At 42.2% G+C, this 17,632-nt stretch overlaps 1 protein-coding gene across 3 annotated transcripts in view; it reads left to right on the forward strand.

Moving 5' to 3' along the window:
• Positions 1–17,632, forward strand: part of LOC134225732 (cAMP-dependent protein kinase catalytic subunit PRKX) — a 246,886-nt gene that overhangs the window by 37,344 nt on the left and 191,910 nt on the right. For all 3 annotated transcript variants that reach the window (XM_062706045.1, XM_062706044.1, XM_062706046.1), the window contains exon 4: positions 10,452–10,837. In XM_062706045.1, the coding sequence (XP_062562029.1) occupies positions 10,452–10,837 (386 nt within the window). The remainder of the gene's footprint in view (positions 1–10,451; positions 10,838–17,632) is intronic.

Consider the following 17,632-nt stretch of genomic DNA (forward strand, 5'->3'; position numbering starts at 1 on the left):
GATTAATGAATGAAGAAACAAAAATAATAAAGAATAAGGGATTGAAAATCAAAAATAAAAAACAAGTAACAAAATATTAAGAACAAATTGTAAAGAATAAAAAATCAAGAATAAAGAAGAAAGAAGGAAGATGAAGGAAGAAGGAAAAAGGAAGAGGAAAAAAGGGAGAAGAAAAAAAGAAGACAAAAGAAGAATGAAGGAAGATATAAGAAGGAAGGAGGAGAAAGGAAGAAGAAAAACGAAAGAACGAATAAGGAAGAAAGAGCAAGGTAGAAATAGAAAAAATAAAAGGAAGAAAAAATAAAGAAGAAGGAAATAGGAACAAGGAGAAATAAAAAAAAAGAAGAAGGAAGAGGAAAACAGGAAGAAGGAAGGATGAAAGAATGAGGAACAAGGAGGAAGAAGCAAAAAGAAAAAGGTAAGAAGAAAGAAGGGATGAAGAAGAAAAAAGAAGGAAATGTGAAGATAGATAGAAGACAGGAGGTAGAAATAAGGCAAAATAATGAAGATGGAAGAAATAAGAAGCCAGAGGAAAAAAACTAGAAGAAAAGAAAAGGAAAATGAACGAGGAAAAAGAAAAATGGAAAAAGGAAGAACGAATAAGGAAGAAAGAACAAGGAAGAAGAAAAAAGTGAAAAGAAGAAGAGAGAAAGAATAAAGAAGAAGGAAATAGGAATAATGAAGAAGAAAGAAAAAAGAAAGCAGAAGGAAGAAGAAAACAGAAAGAAAGATGGATGAAGGAAAGAAAGTTGAAGGTACGAGGAGCAAGGAGGAAGAAGTAGGAAGAAAGAGGTAAGAATAAAGAAGAAGGAAGAAATAAAAAGGAAGAAGAAAAAATATAGAAAGAAGAAGGAAGAAGGAAGAATAAAGAAAAAGAAGATAGATAGAAGACAAGGTAGATTGAAGACAAAAAAGTAAGATGGAATACAAAAGAAGGAAGAAAGAAGAAGTCAGAGGAAAAAGGAGAAGGGAGAAGAAAGAAAGAAAAAAGATGATAAAGATAGAGAAACGAAGGATGAAGGAAGAAAAAAGGAAGAAGGATCGAAGAAAAAGGAACAAGGACGTAGGAAGTAAGAAGGAAAATGGAAGACGGATGAAAGAAGAAGAAAAAAAGAGGAATAAATAACAAAAAATATATAGAAGTAATCTTGGCAAGAATCAAAAACCAAATGCAAGAACTTACTTTACTTTACTTATGGATCCTGTACACCTTCGGTAGTGCAAAGGGCCGACTTGAAAGATCTCCATCCTGAGCGTTGCCCGGCTATCGCTTTAACCTGTTGCCAGGTTAGATTTCGGTCGACTTCTTTTATTTCTTTATTGAGGCTTCGCCGCCATGAGCCTCTGGATCTGCCTCTGCTGCGATGTCCCGCTGGGTTCCAGTCTAATGCTTGTTTACAGATTTCGCTTTCGCCCCTACGTAGAGTGTGGCCGACCCAGCCCCACTTCCGGTCCCGAATTTCTGTTGCTATCGACCTCTGATGACAACGACGATGGAGCTCGTTGTTTGAGATCCAGTTGTGAGGCCACCAGGCCAGCATTATATACCGCAGGCATCTGTTAATGAACACCTGCAGCCGTTGAGTGTTCTCCACTGATACACACCATGTTTCGCTAGCGTATAACAGCACAGAATTCACGTTAGAGTTGAAAATTCGTATTTTGGTGCGTTCACTTATCTGCCTGTTTTTCCAGATATTTCTTAAACTCGCAAAGGCAGCCCTTGCTTTCTTGATCCGTGCGCCTATGTCGATCTTGGTACCGCCGTCTGACGCCATTTGGCTACCAAGATATTGGAAGCTTTCAACATTCTCCACTGGTTGCCCGGCTACTGTGAAACTGAAAGGAGTCACAGTGTTTACATCCAACGATTTGGTTTTGTTGACGTTGATGACTAAACCTGCCGAGGAGGAGCGCTCGGCAAGGTCGTTGAGCTTACTCTGCATCTCAGAGCGCCGTTGCGCGAGGAGTGCAACGTCATCAGCCAATTTGAAGTCGTTTAGGTGCTCCATGGTTATAGGCTGCCATAACAGCCCGCGGTTTGGTTCACGGTCAATCGCATCTACCAGAATCTCATCGATTACAATGAGGAACAGTAACGGTGATAGAATACATCCTTGCCTCACACCAGCTACGACCCGGATAGGGTCGGACAGGACCCCATTGTGCAGCAATCTACACGAAAAGGCCTCGTACTGTGCTTCGATGAGGCCGATGATTTTCTCAGGAACCCCTTTGCGTCTCAGGGCGCCTCACATATTCTCGTGATTGAGACGGTCGAAAGCTTTTTCGTAGTCAATGAATACCAAGTAAAAAGACTCTTGGAATTCGTTGACCTGCTCCAGAATGATGCGGAGCGTGACAATATGGTCCACACAGGATCTTCCGGCACGGAATCCGGCCTGCTGCCGCTGGAGAGTCGCATCGATCTTCTCCTGAATCCGGGCTAGGATAATTTTGCACAGAACTTTGAGAACGGTACACAGCAACATAATGCCTCGCCAGTTATCGCATACAGTCAGGTCACCCTTTTTGGGCACCTTCACTAAGATACCTATTACGAAATAAACGATGCAGTAGTTGAGCGGATGTCATGGGGTCAGCTTTGAACATCTCTGCTGATATGCGGTCGACCCCTGGGGCTTTATTCGATTTCATGCTTTGGATGGCTGTTTGAATCTCTAGCAGTGATGGAGCTTCGGTGGTGATGCCGAGGTGGTGATGGCCTGGCTGGCACTTGAAAAAGTTGTTCGAAGTGCTCGAACTAGCGTTTCAGCTGGTCAGTTGGGTCGGTCAATAACTGATCATTCGCGTCTTTCACAGGCATCGTTGCATTCATCTTCGCCCCGCTTAAGCGTCGTGAGATATCGTAGAGGAGGCGAATGTCCCCGGTTGCGGCTTCTCTCTCTCCTTCGTCGGCCAGACAGTCTGCCCACGCTCGCTTGTCCCGTCGACATGAGCGTTTTACTTCCTTCTCAAGAGCCGCGTATCGTTGACGGGCTAAGACTTTGGCTCCTCTGGTTTTCGATCGCTCTATCGCGGCTTTGGCTTCTCTTCGCTCCTCTATCTTCCTCCAGGTCTCATCGGTGATCCATTGTTTTCTCTGGGTGCGTAGCTCGCCCAGATTGTTCTCGCTGGTGGCGATGAAGGCATTCTTGATGGCGGTCCATTGGTCTTCCACGCTGCCACCTTCCGGAATATCTGCAGCACGCGTCTCCAGTTCTTCAACGAAGGACCGTTTCACCGTGGCATCATCCAGTCGGCGTGTGTTGAATCGTCGTCCAACTCTCTCCTCCTGCCGACGAATCCGCGCAATGCGCAGGCGTATTTCGCCGATGAGGAGGTGATGATCAGACGCGATATCGGCACTACGTTTATTCCGTACATCAAGAAGGCTCCGTTTCCATTTTCGGCTGATGCAGATGTGGTCGATTTGATTTTCTGTAAAGCCGTCACGGAGACCCACGTGACCTTGTGAACCGGTCGATGCGGGAAGAACGATCCCCCGATCACCATGTCGTTATTACCACAAAATTCTGCTTACAGCTCTCCGTTTTTGCTCATTTCTCCGAGACTATGGCTCCGATCTTCGCATTGAAGTCGCCCAAACAGATCTTGATATCACCCATCGGGATTCTATCTACGACGGTTTTGGGTTGACTGTAGAAGTTCTCTTTATCTTGCAGATCGGCAGCATCGGTTGGCGTATAACATTGGATTATAGTAAGGTTTCGGACCCGTGTTCTAAATCTGGCAACGATTATCCTTTCACTTAGGCTGATGCCATACTGGGAGAGAAGAGGGGCGATTAGAAGAGTTGAGAGAGAAGCGAAGCGTCCGCGTTCAAGCGGACTCAATGAGCGATGTATGGAAATCGCTCATACCTGGCATAGTGGAAGCGATGAGAAAAGGCGAGAAGCGGTAGCCAAAGAGGTGAAGCAGCTCGTAGGCTGCTTTGCCGCGCGAGATCGCAAAGGATCACTTCTGTTTGTTTGTTGATTTGAGTTTACCTTCGTTCGCTCTTGTGTAAAATGGCTGTGGGTGAGTATTGCGGGAGAGACAAGCAACATTGTTTATTTGTTAATGAAAACAATAAAATATGTATGGTTTTAGCTACATGTACGGAGCAAATCTGATGTATTTCATAGTAGCGGTACTCATTAAAATTGGAAATATTCTGGCGCAGTCAATAAATTTAGGAACACTTTGAAACAAAAAAAACATATTTTGATGCTACCACAGACAAACGGATGTAACACTTGTTATTTTTATATCGTTCTCGTATTTAGGGTTAGTTTTGAATGATAGATTTTCCATGCATCTGTAATGCGCGTTTGAACCAAAAAAAATGTTGTGGTCAATCGCTTTGATATTTGATTTTACACTGAAGTCGGTTTTTACCCGGGTGATACGTACCGTGTATCTTGAAATGCCCGTAAAACTGCGTAAACTTTTGCTTATGTCCGCATATTAAAACTTCGGGAACAATCCGATAGATAAGAAAATTGTTGTCCCAATTTTTTTCCCGGTCATTGGTGTGAAATGGTTTCCCTTTTCTTGCGGATTTTTGGGATTTGCGTTTGTTTACGCCGTTTTCAAAAAGGCTGGGAGCCGAGACAAAACGATTTTCGTGGAAGTAGTTTTTATGAGAACAAATAACGAGTCCAGTGTATACAAATGTCGTAAGAGGAACATCCATAAATCTAGATCAACATTTGAAAAGGGCGTAACAGCCAAAATTTATTACTACTGATTTCTCGTTTACATGTAAATCTATATATGTGGACGAAGAATCAAAAGGAATAATTTTTGGCTGTTACGCCCTTTTCAAATGTTGGTCTAGAAATTACGTTTCGCTTGAAGGGGGAGGGGCGTTGTCGGCGAAGTGTGACGATCCATACATAATTTTCAGATGTTTCATACAAAAGTGTAACATAGCGGAGAGGGGGGTTGAAAATTTCCCGTTACGTAATTAATGGATCTTCCATAAGAGCAAACGTAAAACAGGAATAAAACTCGGTTCACAAAGTTTTACCATAGCTATGTCCTACGTCTGTTTGTGTGTGGTGATAATCTATCTCTCACATTATAAAATCGGTTTTCGATTGCGACATTCTATAAATCTCCCCAACACTCTTCTTCTTTGTGCTAAATGTGCTTAGAGAAGCAAAATATTCTCCATCTGACGAAATCCATGTTTTTCACTTGAATTTGTTGCGAGATCAACACTCTGAAAAACGCTTTCAGTATGTCATGGCTCGCTTTGATCGCCGCTTCACTTCGCATTGCTTATCTCCAACCTCTTCGCTTCGCTTCTCTTCGCTCCCAGTATGTCATCAGCCTTATAGGTTCCCACTTCATAAGCGCAGAGTGTGCCTGAGCGCTTAGTAGGAAGCCAACTCCGCAATGCCGGGGAGCGTGTTCACCTCGCAAACCAGAAGATAGCAGAACTTGTCCCGACGGCGTTCTGTGTTCTCCAAAGTTTGGCCAACGGACTTCACTCAGTCCCAGGATCTCAAGCTTCATGCGGCGTGCCTCATTGGCAAGTTGTGCCAATTTACCCTGCTGGGCTAGGGTTAAAACGTTCCATGTTCCTATTCGTGTCCGTTGTTTCGCGCTAAAAGTCGTCGCCGTAAAATCAGTCCGTATTCTTTCATTATCGGATTCTCGAACAAATTGATGTATCGGGAACAGCAGGTTGTTGGCCCAAGGTTCCCTATCCACCGGGATGGGGCTGCCATCTTAGATATAGCTTCCGGGGAATAGCATTTCATACTCAGCCGCTGGATGCCAGAACAGACGCTGTTGGAGCCGCACCTCCTTGGTGGACAGACGCTCGATCAGTCGGGTCAAATTTGTTTAAAGTCCCACCCTACACCAGGACTAGGCTAGTGCGCTTTGAGCAGCACACGGTCGCTTTGATAGGGCCTGCTTGGGGACACATGCAGCTTTTTATAGAAGTTCAACAGAGCCCACTGTCGAACCCCACCACATTTATTTATTTATTTATTTATTTAGTAGTAATTGTCATCTGACATCTGATGTCTCAATGACTACAAGGGTAAAACTTATCACTGAATCTAACAAAACAAGCATACACATCTATATATCTATCTATCTATCTATCTTCTATCTTCTATCTTCTATCTTCTATATATATATATATATATATATATATATATATATATATATATATATATATATATATATATATATATATATATATATATATATATATAAAACTCAATGTTTGTATGTTTGTATGTATGTTTGTATGTATGTTCCAGCATAACTTCTGAACCCATTGACCGATTTCAACCAAATTTGGAACACACATTCTTCATCTTAAGGAGACGACGATAGGGGGGTTAGGGATGCTTTTTGGAAAAAGGGGGAGGGGTATCACTAAGTTTTTGATCAACTCAGTGTACCTTTTGAACCCCTTGGCCGATTTCTACCAAATTTGGACCAAATTTTTTTATCTTTAGGAGATGACGACAAGGGGGTTGGGGATGCTTTTTGGAAAAAGGGGGAGGGTGTGAGGGAAGGAGTATCGCTAAGCTTTTGATCAACTCAGTGTACCTTTTGAACCCCTTGGCCGATTTCTACCAAATTTGGAACACACATTCTTCATCTTAAAGAGACGACGATAGAGGGGCTAGGGATGCTTTTTGGAAAGGGGGAGGGTGTGGGGGGAGGGGTATCGCTAAGTTTTTGATCTACTCAGTGTACCTATTGAACCCCTTGGCCGATTTATACCAAATTTGGAACACACATTCTTCATCTTAAGGAGACGACGATAGAGGGGTTAGGGATGCTTTTTGGAAAGGGGGAGGGTGTGGGGGGAGGGGTATCGCTAAGTTTTTGATCAACTCAGTGTACCTTTTGAACCCCTTGGCCGATTTCTACCAAATTTGGAACAAAATTTTTTTATCTTTAGGAGATGACGATAGGGGGGTTGGGGATGCTTTTTGGAAAAAAGGGGAAGGGTGTGGGGGGAGGAGTATCGCTAAGTTTTTGATCAACTCAGTGTACCTTTTGAACCCCTTGGCCGATTTCTACCAAATTTGGAACACACATTCTTCATCTTGAGGAGACGACGATAGGGGGGTTAGGGATGCTTTTTGGAAAGTGGGAGGGTGTGGGGGGAGAGGTATCGCTAAGTTTTTGATCAACTCAGTGTACCTTTTGAACCCCTTGGCCGATTTCTACCAAATTTGGAACACACATTCTTCATCTTGAGGAGACGACGATAGAAGGGTTAGGGATGCTTTTTGGAAAGGGGGAGGGTGTGGGGGGAGGGGTATCGCTAAGTTTTTGATCAACTCAGTGTACCTTTTGAACCCCTTGGCCGATTTCTACCAAATTTGGAACACAATTTTTTTATCTTTAGGAGATGACGATGAGGGGGTTAGGGATGCTTTTTGGAAAAAGAGGAGGATGTGGGGGGAGGAGTATTGCTAAGTTTTTGATCAACTCAGTGTACCTTTTGAACCCCTTGGCCGATTTCAACCAAATTTGGAACACACATTCTTAATCTTAAGGAGACGATGATAGGCGGGTTAAGCATGCTCTTTGAAAAAAAAGGGAGGGTGTGGAGGGAAGGGTATAGCTTAGTTATCGATTACATTCTTAATCTTAAGGAGACGATGATAGGCGGGTTAAGCATGCTCTTTGAAAAAAAGGGTGGATGTGGGGGGAAGGGTATAGCTTAGTTATCGATCAACTCAGTATTTGAACCCCTTGGCCGATATCAACCAAATTTGGAACACACATTCTTTATCTTGAAGAGACGACTATAGGGGAGCTAGAGATGCTGTTTGGAAAAGGGGGAGAGTGTGGGGGGAGGGGTATTGCTTAGTTATTGATCAACTCAGTGTAACTTCTGAACCCATTGGCCGTTTTCTACCAAATTTGTATCAAATATTGTATGTCCTAAGGAAACAACTTTAGTGCATGAGGAGAGGGGTATTGTTTAGTTATCGATCAATTCAGCATAACTTTTGAACCCATTTACCGATGTCCACCAAATTTGGAACCCATATTCTCTGTTTAAGGAATACTATATCAGACTGGATAGGAGTGTCATAGATGAATGAGAGAGAGGGTATATTTATTAAACGAACAGTTAATATACCTTTTTACCGCATGGGTCAATTCAAACCAAATTTGTAAACACGTATTCCCTGCCCAAAACTATAGACAGGCTGGGAGAAACTTTTGGAATGCGGGAGGTTATTTGGGTTGGATATTGTTTGGAAAACGACTTAATTTAAAATCCCTCTTATTTAGTTTATTTGGGGTTCTTTCACATTGTACAATGCTCCGAAAACAAATTTTCCGAATTTCTCAAAAATATCAAATCCTCGAACATAACATTTCTCCAAAAATGACTTCAACGAAAATTATATTTCCCAAAAATGATTCTTACCGATACACATATTCCAGAATATGGCATTTCCCTGAAAATGACATATTCATGAATGAAGTGTTCCATTAACATAACACTATTTGGCTTAAGGTCATTCGACATGAAGGGCATTTGAAATAATTATGAACAGCATCAGAAATATATTTCATAGAAAGCATGCATTTGCTGGGTATATAGCAATGATAATTGTTACCCTTCATCTCAATTATGGCTTGCCCAGTGAAAAGCAATGATTAATGTGTTTCCTTCTGAATGGTGGATATGATTGCTTCTTTAAAAGTAGGCATTTGCCCGGAATAAGGCAATGGTGAGTGTGATCCCTTCTTTAAAAATGGGCGTTTGCCCGGAATAAAGCATCGGTGAATATTTTTCCTTCTTCAGCAGTTGACGTTTGCCCGGAATAAGCATATTCAAACCAACGATCCCTGTTTCAAGATCAGTCAATGTTTCCAAAAGCCTTCTTTTAATCAAATGATGAAGTATCAATAAGTTAACACAATTACTCTGTCGACCAATTGGTTTTATCTTTTTCTGATTGTAAAAAAAAAACTGAAAACCAAACTGGCAATTCCGGGCAAGGCCGGGTACATAAAGCTAGTAATACATAATCATAATACACAAGAATTAATCACTACAGTAAAACAGAACTTAACAAACTACGTTTGTGTCAAACGGTGTATCGAAAGTGTGTTGTGAAAACTCGCTGTAGATTTGCTGGCGATAGATTAAAATCAAAGAGGTGGAACACTGCGTTGAAATTGGATGACATATATCGAACTGGATCATGCTGACCATATCGACTGTTTCGAGCACCAAGCTGAATGAAGTCCATCCTAGGCAGACCCTACAGGTCGCACCCTCTCACTCTAGCTGATGTCAGAAGGACAACAGTGCCCAGGCTGCACTACCAGCTAAGTACGCAACCCTTAGCTGGCGGTCAATTGTCATCGGAAGACCCGTGGAAGCGTGAGTATTGGAACTTGTGAGGACCAGAGCTATGTTAGGCGCCCCTTCCCGGATGTCAACTCACCATTTCGCAGCCCAAACAAGAACCAAGAACAATAAATAATGCTTGTTCCTTTCTAAACTACTTCCAAATTTCTTATGCAGTACGGACAAAAAAAAATGAAATTTCTGGATCAAAATGGAAAGAAAACAAGAAGTCACAAAAAACCTCGGTTTATATTCGTTTGTGCCGCAATTTTCGTTAAATGTGAATTCTTCCGTAAAAATCTGTTCCTCGCGAAAGTGTTTCAGCCTTTCGAATTTCAACCTCAGCTTTATGTAAGATTGTTACTTTTTCAGCCCTATGTGGAAGTCCCAAAACTCTTATAGATAAATTAATGCAAAAAAAATGTAAATTAATGGACATAATGATATCTATCCCCTCAAAAAGGCTTATCGGCCATTATCGCTAGGTGGGTTCATATGGATTTTTGAGGCGTTTCCAAAAATCTAAGCCCGGGGTAACGCCACACATTAGTGGCGCAAGCAATATTTGGTTGTTGTTGATGTTAAATAACACCAATCTCATTTTTGTTAGCAATTTTATTTCAATAATGATGAAAAGGGTTTGACCGATGTTGGTATATCGACGTTCCGACTCTATTTCAAGTCTTCTTCAAGGGTAGACTGTAAATGGGGGTATTTATTTTTGGACAGCATATCATTATGTTTAGACTTACATTCTACGAAATCGTTGGTCGTAGATGGTGAATGCATAATTGTATTATCATTTTTGAAATATTTTCCGAATTGGTTGTAGTATGGCAGCGTAAGTTGTGTTTAGACCATAAATATCAGTTCGATGATTTACTGTGTGGAATGATAAGGTATTATAGACTATTACAAAAATCGCTCCGTTTCACTTAGTTTAACATGTAAGTGACATATTAAAGCTGTAAATTTCCAATAATTATCGAATATAAAAAAACCTTCACTATTGGTACCGTTACCCTATATTGTTTGTCTGATGTAAATAGCATAAAACAATTAATATACGTTCTTCTCTCACTTTCAGGACCATAAAACAGGACGAGGACGAAGAGGACGAAGACGGAGAAGAAGAGGAGGAAGAAGAGGAAGACGTAGAAGAAGACCTACCAAAGTCAAGAAAGTTAGCCGATAAAGACGTTGACCAGGACGACGGTGACGAAGACGAAGACGACGACAGTACTGAGAATACCTCCACCACCAGTAGCAGCATTGCACAGACAGCCAACAGTGACCTCAGACAGAAGAATGGTCGAAGCCGAAACGCTTCCTCTGACGATGATACTCGGGACAGCGGCGATAGTGACGATGACTCTGACGATATATCTGATACGAATAATAATATCAGCGGAGTTCGTGGCAAACAACCGCGGCAGTATGATCTGGATGATTTTCAAATACTGAAAACCATAGGTAAGTGAAATTGTTATAAGCATGGGATTTTCCCTCCGAACGTCTATTTAGTGCCGCCCAATCGGTCAATTGATGCGCGCATGAACGATTAACTCATTTTACGACTCAATTAACCATGATGTCTGTGCTCCGGGTCGGTGAAATACCTCCCGGTCATTAGTGCCAATATTTATCGCAAAACCGTAAACATTATCCAACCCTGCTGTTCCAATGTAGTTGCCATAGAATGCGCATTCTCTGGCCATAAAATTATCATTTTTGCTGGTCGCGTCGAACAGGAGCGGGAAAGTGCAATTGCTTCTTCGAAGCAGCACATCTGGCGGCAGAGATTAGAGGAAACCACATGAATGTGAGGGAATAGTTGACTAGTTCAGTTTGCGCCGCCTTGGGGCATTCCGTTTCCAGAAAGTACGAAACGACGTCAAACCGAAATTTATGATGAATACTTTTTCTCTGGCTTTCCAATCAGAATATTTTCATTTAATTACTTCGATTTAGCCGACGGACATCAATTCCGGAAAGGTGAAAGTAGAGAGCGGTGCGGAGAATGTGTGGAACATCTGTTGCGAAATGTATGCGATGAGGATTTATTTCCTGTAGCGACTCTTTGGGCTGTTATGCAGGACACTGGCCAACTTCGCAATAAACGGAAGTTTATTGTGCTGTTATTTATATTGGGGGATTCGTACGTGACTTTGAGTGAAATGTATTTGATTTAGATTTTTTCATAATTTGAAAAATTTATTGCAGCATATCATAATATTCTGATGATGATTAGGTAACTAAGTCACTTATAGTTAGGTGACCTAATTCAATTTAGTTCTAGAGGGCACATTGAATATCTGAAGCCTCTGGTCAATAATTGTCTAGCCATACTGGCCAAATTACCAATAACTTGTTCCTTTTAAGTAGCCCTTCCGTAGATAACCTCAAGCTTTTAAATAAAATACAGTGTTGGTGAAAACGCAAGCATTGTTGAATGCATAATAAAAGTGATTTAGCTATCACATAAATTATTAAATCTTGCAATAAATACACAAAATATCGTGGGCCACAGTTTGGAGAACGTTTAGCTACTTGTTCATAAAGCACCATCAAACAATTAGAAAACGCTTGATATAGAAATGATTTACTGCTTTTGTTGGGTCTACAAGCCAAGCATGATCTCGCACAAACAAAATTCTACGTACATATGATCACAAGCTGACCGCAGACGATCGCAATCGATCGTTCCTACGCAGGTGCACCACCATTTGGCAGTGCCTGTCGCTCCTCCATCCGGACACGGTGCGCTCGCCCGTGCTGTTGTTCGATCGGTTGGATTGTTGGACCAGATGTTTGTGCTTTCGCGGGGTAAACAAAACAAACAAGCGAAGAACGTGTGTCTGATGGGAAACAGTTCGATCGGTTTGCGTCTGTCCCGTTGAAATGCAGCCAAGGGGTTGAAGAGAGCCCCTCAGGCTATGATGGTTCCTATACAAAGTGCAAAGAAAGACGAGATACTCTCACTGGATCCGATCGTCCCCGCTGACGAGCTGCTGATAGACGGAGAATATGATGATGAGATTATTGAGGCTAACTGCGGCGGTTTTCGGACAGATGACGTCCTCGGTGTTTCTCGCACCTATTAGGTAATTTGGGCGGACTGTGTTAACTCCGTCGACATCGGTGGAAAGTTCGAAATTAATGGGAACATGTGCGGTCAGATGACAAACGAACAGAGTTGGATCGCAAAGTTCTCATGTCATCATCATCATCAAGCGTGGAGTGCAGGCAGTGCGCCGGATGGCCATCGCGTGAACGACCGGACGCACGAAGAGCCGAGAAATATTTCAAAAATATACGACATCGAGTGATCATCATAAAGATGTTCGCTGGCCGTCCTTTTCTTGTCACACGAATCATCGAGCGGGCGGTGGATATCGAAGCCACAGCACTGCAGTACCGCCGCGGCACAGAACTGCGCGCGGCGGCGTTGACTACGATCAGACGTGCGGTGTCAAGATCGAGCTGGATTACCCGAAATGTGTCAAAAACATTGACATATTTTTTTTAAACTGGCGCACTGGTGCGGCGGTATATTTCGTCTCGAAAAATGAATCTAACGGAGGGTATGATATTGTACTTGAGTGACATCGTTTGCAGTGCCGCGTAAATAGGTCGATGAGATTAAAAAATAAAATCGGGCGTGATTTTTTGGCCCTAGACAAGATACATAGTTCTACTCAAGCGATCATAACATGAACTCTATGAGTAATTTTATAACTTTTTGTATGTGATTGACATTAGGTGTTTTTGACCATTCCTTCGGAAGTGACTAAAATTTCACTTCATATGTGTGTCCGCAACCGAATCATTTCCACCTTGTGGCAATTAGGAACTTTCGTATAGTTGCAAAACAACTAAGCTACGAAGGCCGACGGAGGTCCTTCGTATCTTAGCTGGTTAAAGCACGAGTCTAGCGTACTTAGGGCGGTTCTAGTAGTTTTCGTGATCTTCATGTGAAAGTGAAAACAGTGGCATTTTCATTTTCAAAATACCAAACGGTAACGGAGAGCGCACAGAACGATGGCTTTGGTAGCGGTCCTAGCATCGATGGCGGTGGTTTCTGCATCTGTAGCAGCGGCTTAGCGGCAAACTATCGAGTGGCTATCGTCGGGTTCAGCGGCACTCCAGTGGAATTTTCTTGCATGGTTCTGGATCTGGTTTTGTTGCAAGACCAATAAATTGGTTCTTTTCAGGACTATTATTGTACAAGGGAAGGTTGTTGTGTAAAGAATCCGATTCAAAGTGCAAATTACCCGCTTAATCGATTTTCAACAGATCCAGTCAATTTATTTGCTTCGCGGATGACATGGACATTGTCGGCCGAACATTTGCAAAGGTGGCAGAACTGTACACCCGCCTGAAACGTGAAGCAACAAAAGTTGGACTGGTGGTGAATGCGTCAAAGACAAAGTACATGCTTGTGGGCGGAACCGAGCGCGACAGGGCCCGCCTGGGAAGCAGTGTTACGATAGACGGGGATACCTTCGAGGTGGTCGAGGAATTCGTCTACCTCGGATCCTTGCTAACGGCTGACAACAACGTTAGTCGTGAAATACGAAGGCGGAAATGTGGAAGTCGGGCCTACTACGGGCTCCAGAAGAAACTGCGGTTGAAAAAGATTCGCCACCGCACCAAATGTGTCATGTACAAGACGCTTATAAGACCGGTTGTCCTCTACGGACATGAAACATGGACAATGCTCGAGGAGGACTTGCAAGCACTAGGAGTATTCTAGAGACGGGTGCTTAGGACCATTTTTGGCGGTGTGCAAGAAGACGGTGTGTGGCGGCGAAGAATGAACCATGAGCTCGTCCAACTCTACGGCGAACCCAGTATCCAGACGGTAGCTAAAGCCGGAAGGGTAGGATGAGCAGGACATGTTGCAAGAATGCCGGACAGCAACCCTGCAGAGATGGTGTTCGCTTCCGATCCGGCAGGTACGAGATGGCGTGGAGCGCAGCGAGCGAGGTGGGCAGATCAGGTGGAAAACGACTTGGAGAGCGTGGGGCGTATCCGAGGATGGAGAGATGCGGCCTCGAACCGTGTATTGTGGTGTCAAATTGTTGATTCAGTGTTATCTGTTTATATGTGAACTAAATAAATGAATGAAATTAACCGCATTGCGACGCCAGAAAGTTGCCGTCCGTAGCAGAATGACGAGGAAGACACAGAGGGAGATGCTATAAATATTTATTCGCATGGATAGCATCAGTGGCAGCGAAGCGAAATTTCCTCAAGAATCTTATTAGGGTTTGTTGCAGTTTGTGATTGGGTAGGTATTGAAGATAAATCGATTTTGAGGATCACAATTTCGTGGAAGCGAAGGTTTATCCGAAACGAATTTTGTTTAAAGTGCAAATTATAATCGCTTAGCGACAGCAGAATTTTGCCGTCGGTAGTAAAATCACTAACCGCCTGAACAATCAATTTACATGTTGTACAAAAAATATCAACCGTCTAAGACGAGTTTAGTACTCTCCATTTAATTCCATTACGTTAAATGGAGAGGAGAGTACTAAACTCGTCTTAGACGGTTGGATACATTCCACTAAAAAGAGCTTGAAATATTTTTTCCAAAAAATATCGCTAGTGCAAACTACCGGAGAGTTTATCACATTTTTAAATTTTGTTGTTTTATACAACTTCTAACACATAATTTTATTCATTATTACTGCTTCTTCTTCAATGGCTCTACATCCCAACTGGAACTTGGCCTGCTTTTCAACATTCAACAAGTATTCTATTACTTACTTGATACTTGATGGGCTACAGCTCTTCGATGAACCTACGCCGAATGGAGAATCCTTCTCCACTGGACTCGATTGCTTCCAGTCGCCCTGAACATTGAGCGCCTTTAGGTCCTCTTCAACTGTAAAAAGCCACCGTGTACACGGCCTTCCACGAAGCCTACGGCCTCTTCCGGGTTCTCTACTAAATATTATCTTCGCTTGACGTTCTTCCGGCATACGAACAACGTGTCCAGCGCACCGTAGTCTGCCGTGTTGTATAAGCTTAATAATATCCAGCCTTTTATACACCTGGTACAATTCATGATTCATGCGACGCCGCCAGATACCGATCTCCTGTTTACCGTCGAGTATTTTCCGCAGCACCTTACGCTCAAACACTCCGAGAGCTCTCCGATCAGCCTCCTTTAACGTCCATGTCTCATGGCCGTATAAAGCCACCGGAAGAATCAGAGTAGTATACAGCGCGAGTTTTGTTTTCGTTTGCAGACTACGGGACTTAAGCTGGTTACGAAGTCCGTAATAAACCCTATTTGCAGCTGCAATACGCCTTTCACCTCGCGGGTAACATCATTATCGCACGTCACTAATGTTCCAAGATACACAAATTCTTCTACCACTTCAAATTTTTCACCATCCAGCACCATTTCGCTACCACCACCACTAATGAACCCACGTTGATTGCCAGCGACCATGTACTTCGTTTTGCTGGTATTGATCGTGAGTCCAATCTTCGCTGTCTCCCTCTTAAAAGGCACAAAAGCCTCTTCCACGGCACGGCGCACTAAGGAGTATTTCAGCCCAAATCCTGGCCAAAAGTCAAAAACAATATTTTTAGATATCTCCATATTATTTTTCGTTTTTGTACTCTCAAATAGTAATACTAACTTGCCCTGGGATTCTTGGATCAATATTGATTACTTGTGAGCAATGCTGGCTGCCAAAACTTCACCATAATTTACATGCTAGTTTTATCTCAATTGTCCATGAAACAATGTTCATGTTTTATCGTGTTTTTCTGGGTTTTTAATATTTTTAAGATGAAAATCAATATGGGTACCAATAATGAGGGTATGTAAAATCGTTTCCAAGCATGATTCGATCTGAAATTGTTTTTAGGTGATCCATAATGATGACATTAATAGCTAGCTTTTTTTACCTTTTTTACAATAATTTGTTTTACAAAATTAAACTTTTGATTAGGTTCCAAACCCGATCAAGCAACAAAATTGTCAGCGTTGGAAAGATTGGAGTTTCCTCAAAAAGCTCCACGAAAAACATTTCACGCATCCTCACGCAACCGAGAGTTGTTTTTATTTGAATATAGTTAAGTTTTCTAAGAAAAGCCAGGCGAAATAAATAAATAAATATGATTTTGAGCTCATAAAATGGTGCGCTTTCAAAGAAGAGCTGGACTTTGATGAAAAGCATACGCATTTTTCGGATGTAAAAGGTTGTTAAGAAATAAAGCGGTTGAAGTGCAACGAATTTATCTGATCTGCTCCATTGATTGTAATATTAATATCAATACATTATCCAGGGACTTTAACATTATCCGATGACAATTTTATATAGTCGAAGTGAACAAACGAAGCACATTTTCGGAAAGCACACAAATCGGAATTAGATTAAAGAATGAAAATTAACATAAAAATCATACTCATTGACAGAGTCAGAGTCAGAGACCACTCGTCGCAAGCACGCTGTAGTTCCCAAAGGCAGCGTTCTTACGCCAAGTGGTGCTCTACCTAATAACAACAACTGACGCCGCCGGTGGTCATACTTCACTACTAGTTTAATACAAAGAGCAATAGAGGTAATAAACTATAGAGGACGATTGTCGCTGCGGTTCCCTTTGTTATCGTCCCCAGACATGTTGGGTACCTATCTGTCAAAACGTACTGATTTTTCCTTCGTTGACATTTAGTGCCCTATCCTCGCCAGCAAAAGATGTTTCGCCAGTGACGACAGCGACAGTCTTCCTCTATAGTTTATTACCTCTATTCAAAGAGCACAAAAACAAAAAAATACGCTTTGCTGTTAATTGAATGCATTTACAGCCGACAAAATGATTGGCATAGTTTTGGCCACGCTTTTACACTGCGTACTCCTATGTGCGGCGATCAATTCCGATAATATCGATATCGTCCGCAAACCCCAGGAGCATATGCGATTTTGTGATAATGGTACCGCTTCTTTGCACACCAGCTCTCCTAATCGCTCCCTCGAGCGCTATAATGAACAGTAGATTCGAGAGTGCATCACCCTGCTTATATCCATCTAAGGTAACAAATGACGTCGATATTTCATCCGCAACCCTTACACTTGATTTCGATCCGTCCAATGTTATACGAATAAGCCGTATCAGTTTCGCCGGAAAACCATGTTCAAGCATAATTTCTCATAATTCATTCCGTTTCACTGAATCGTAAGCCACCTTGAAATTAATAAACAGATGATGTGTCTGCAAGTTGTACTCCCGGAATTTATCAAGGATTTG

Source organism: Armigeres subalbatus, chromosome 3 (genome assembly GCF_024139115.2).
Source record: "Armigeres subalbatus isolate Guangzhou_Male chromosome 3, GZ_Asu_2, whole genome shotgun sequence".
Lineage (NCBI taxonomy): Eukaryota > Metazoa > Arthropoda > Insecta > Diptera > Culicidae > Armigeres > Armigeres subalbatus.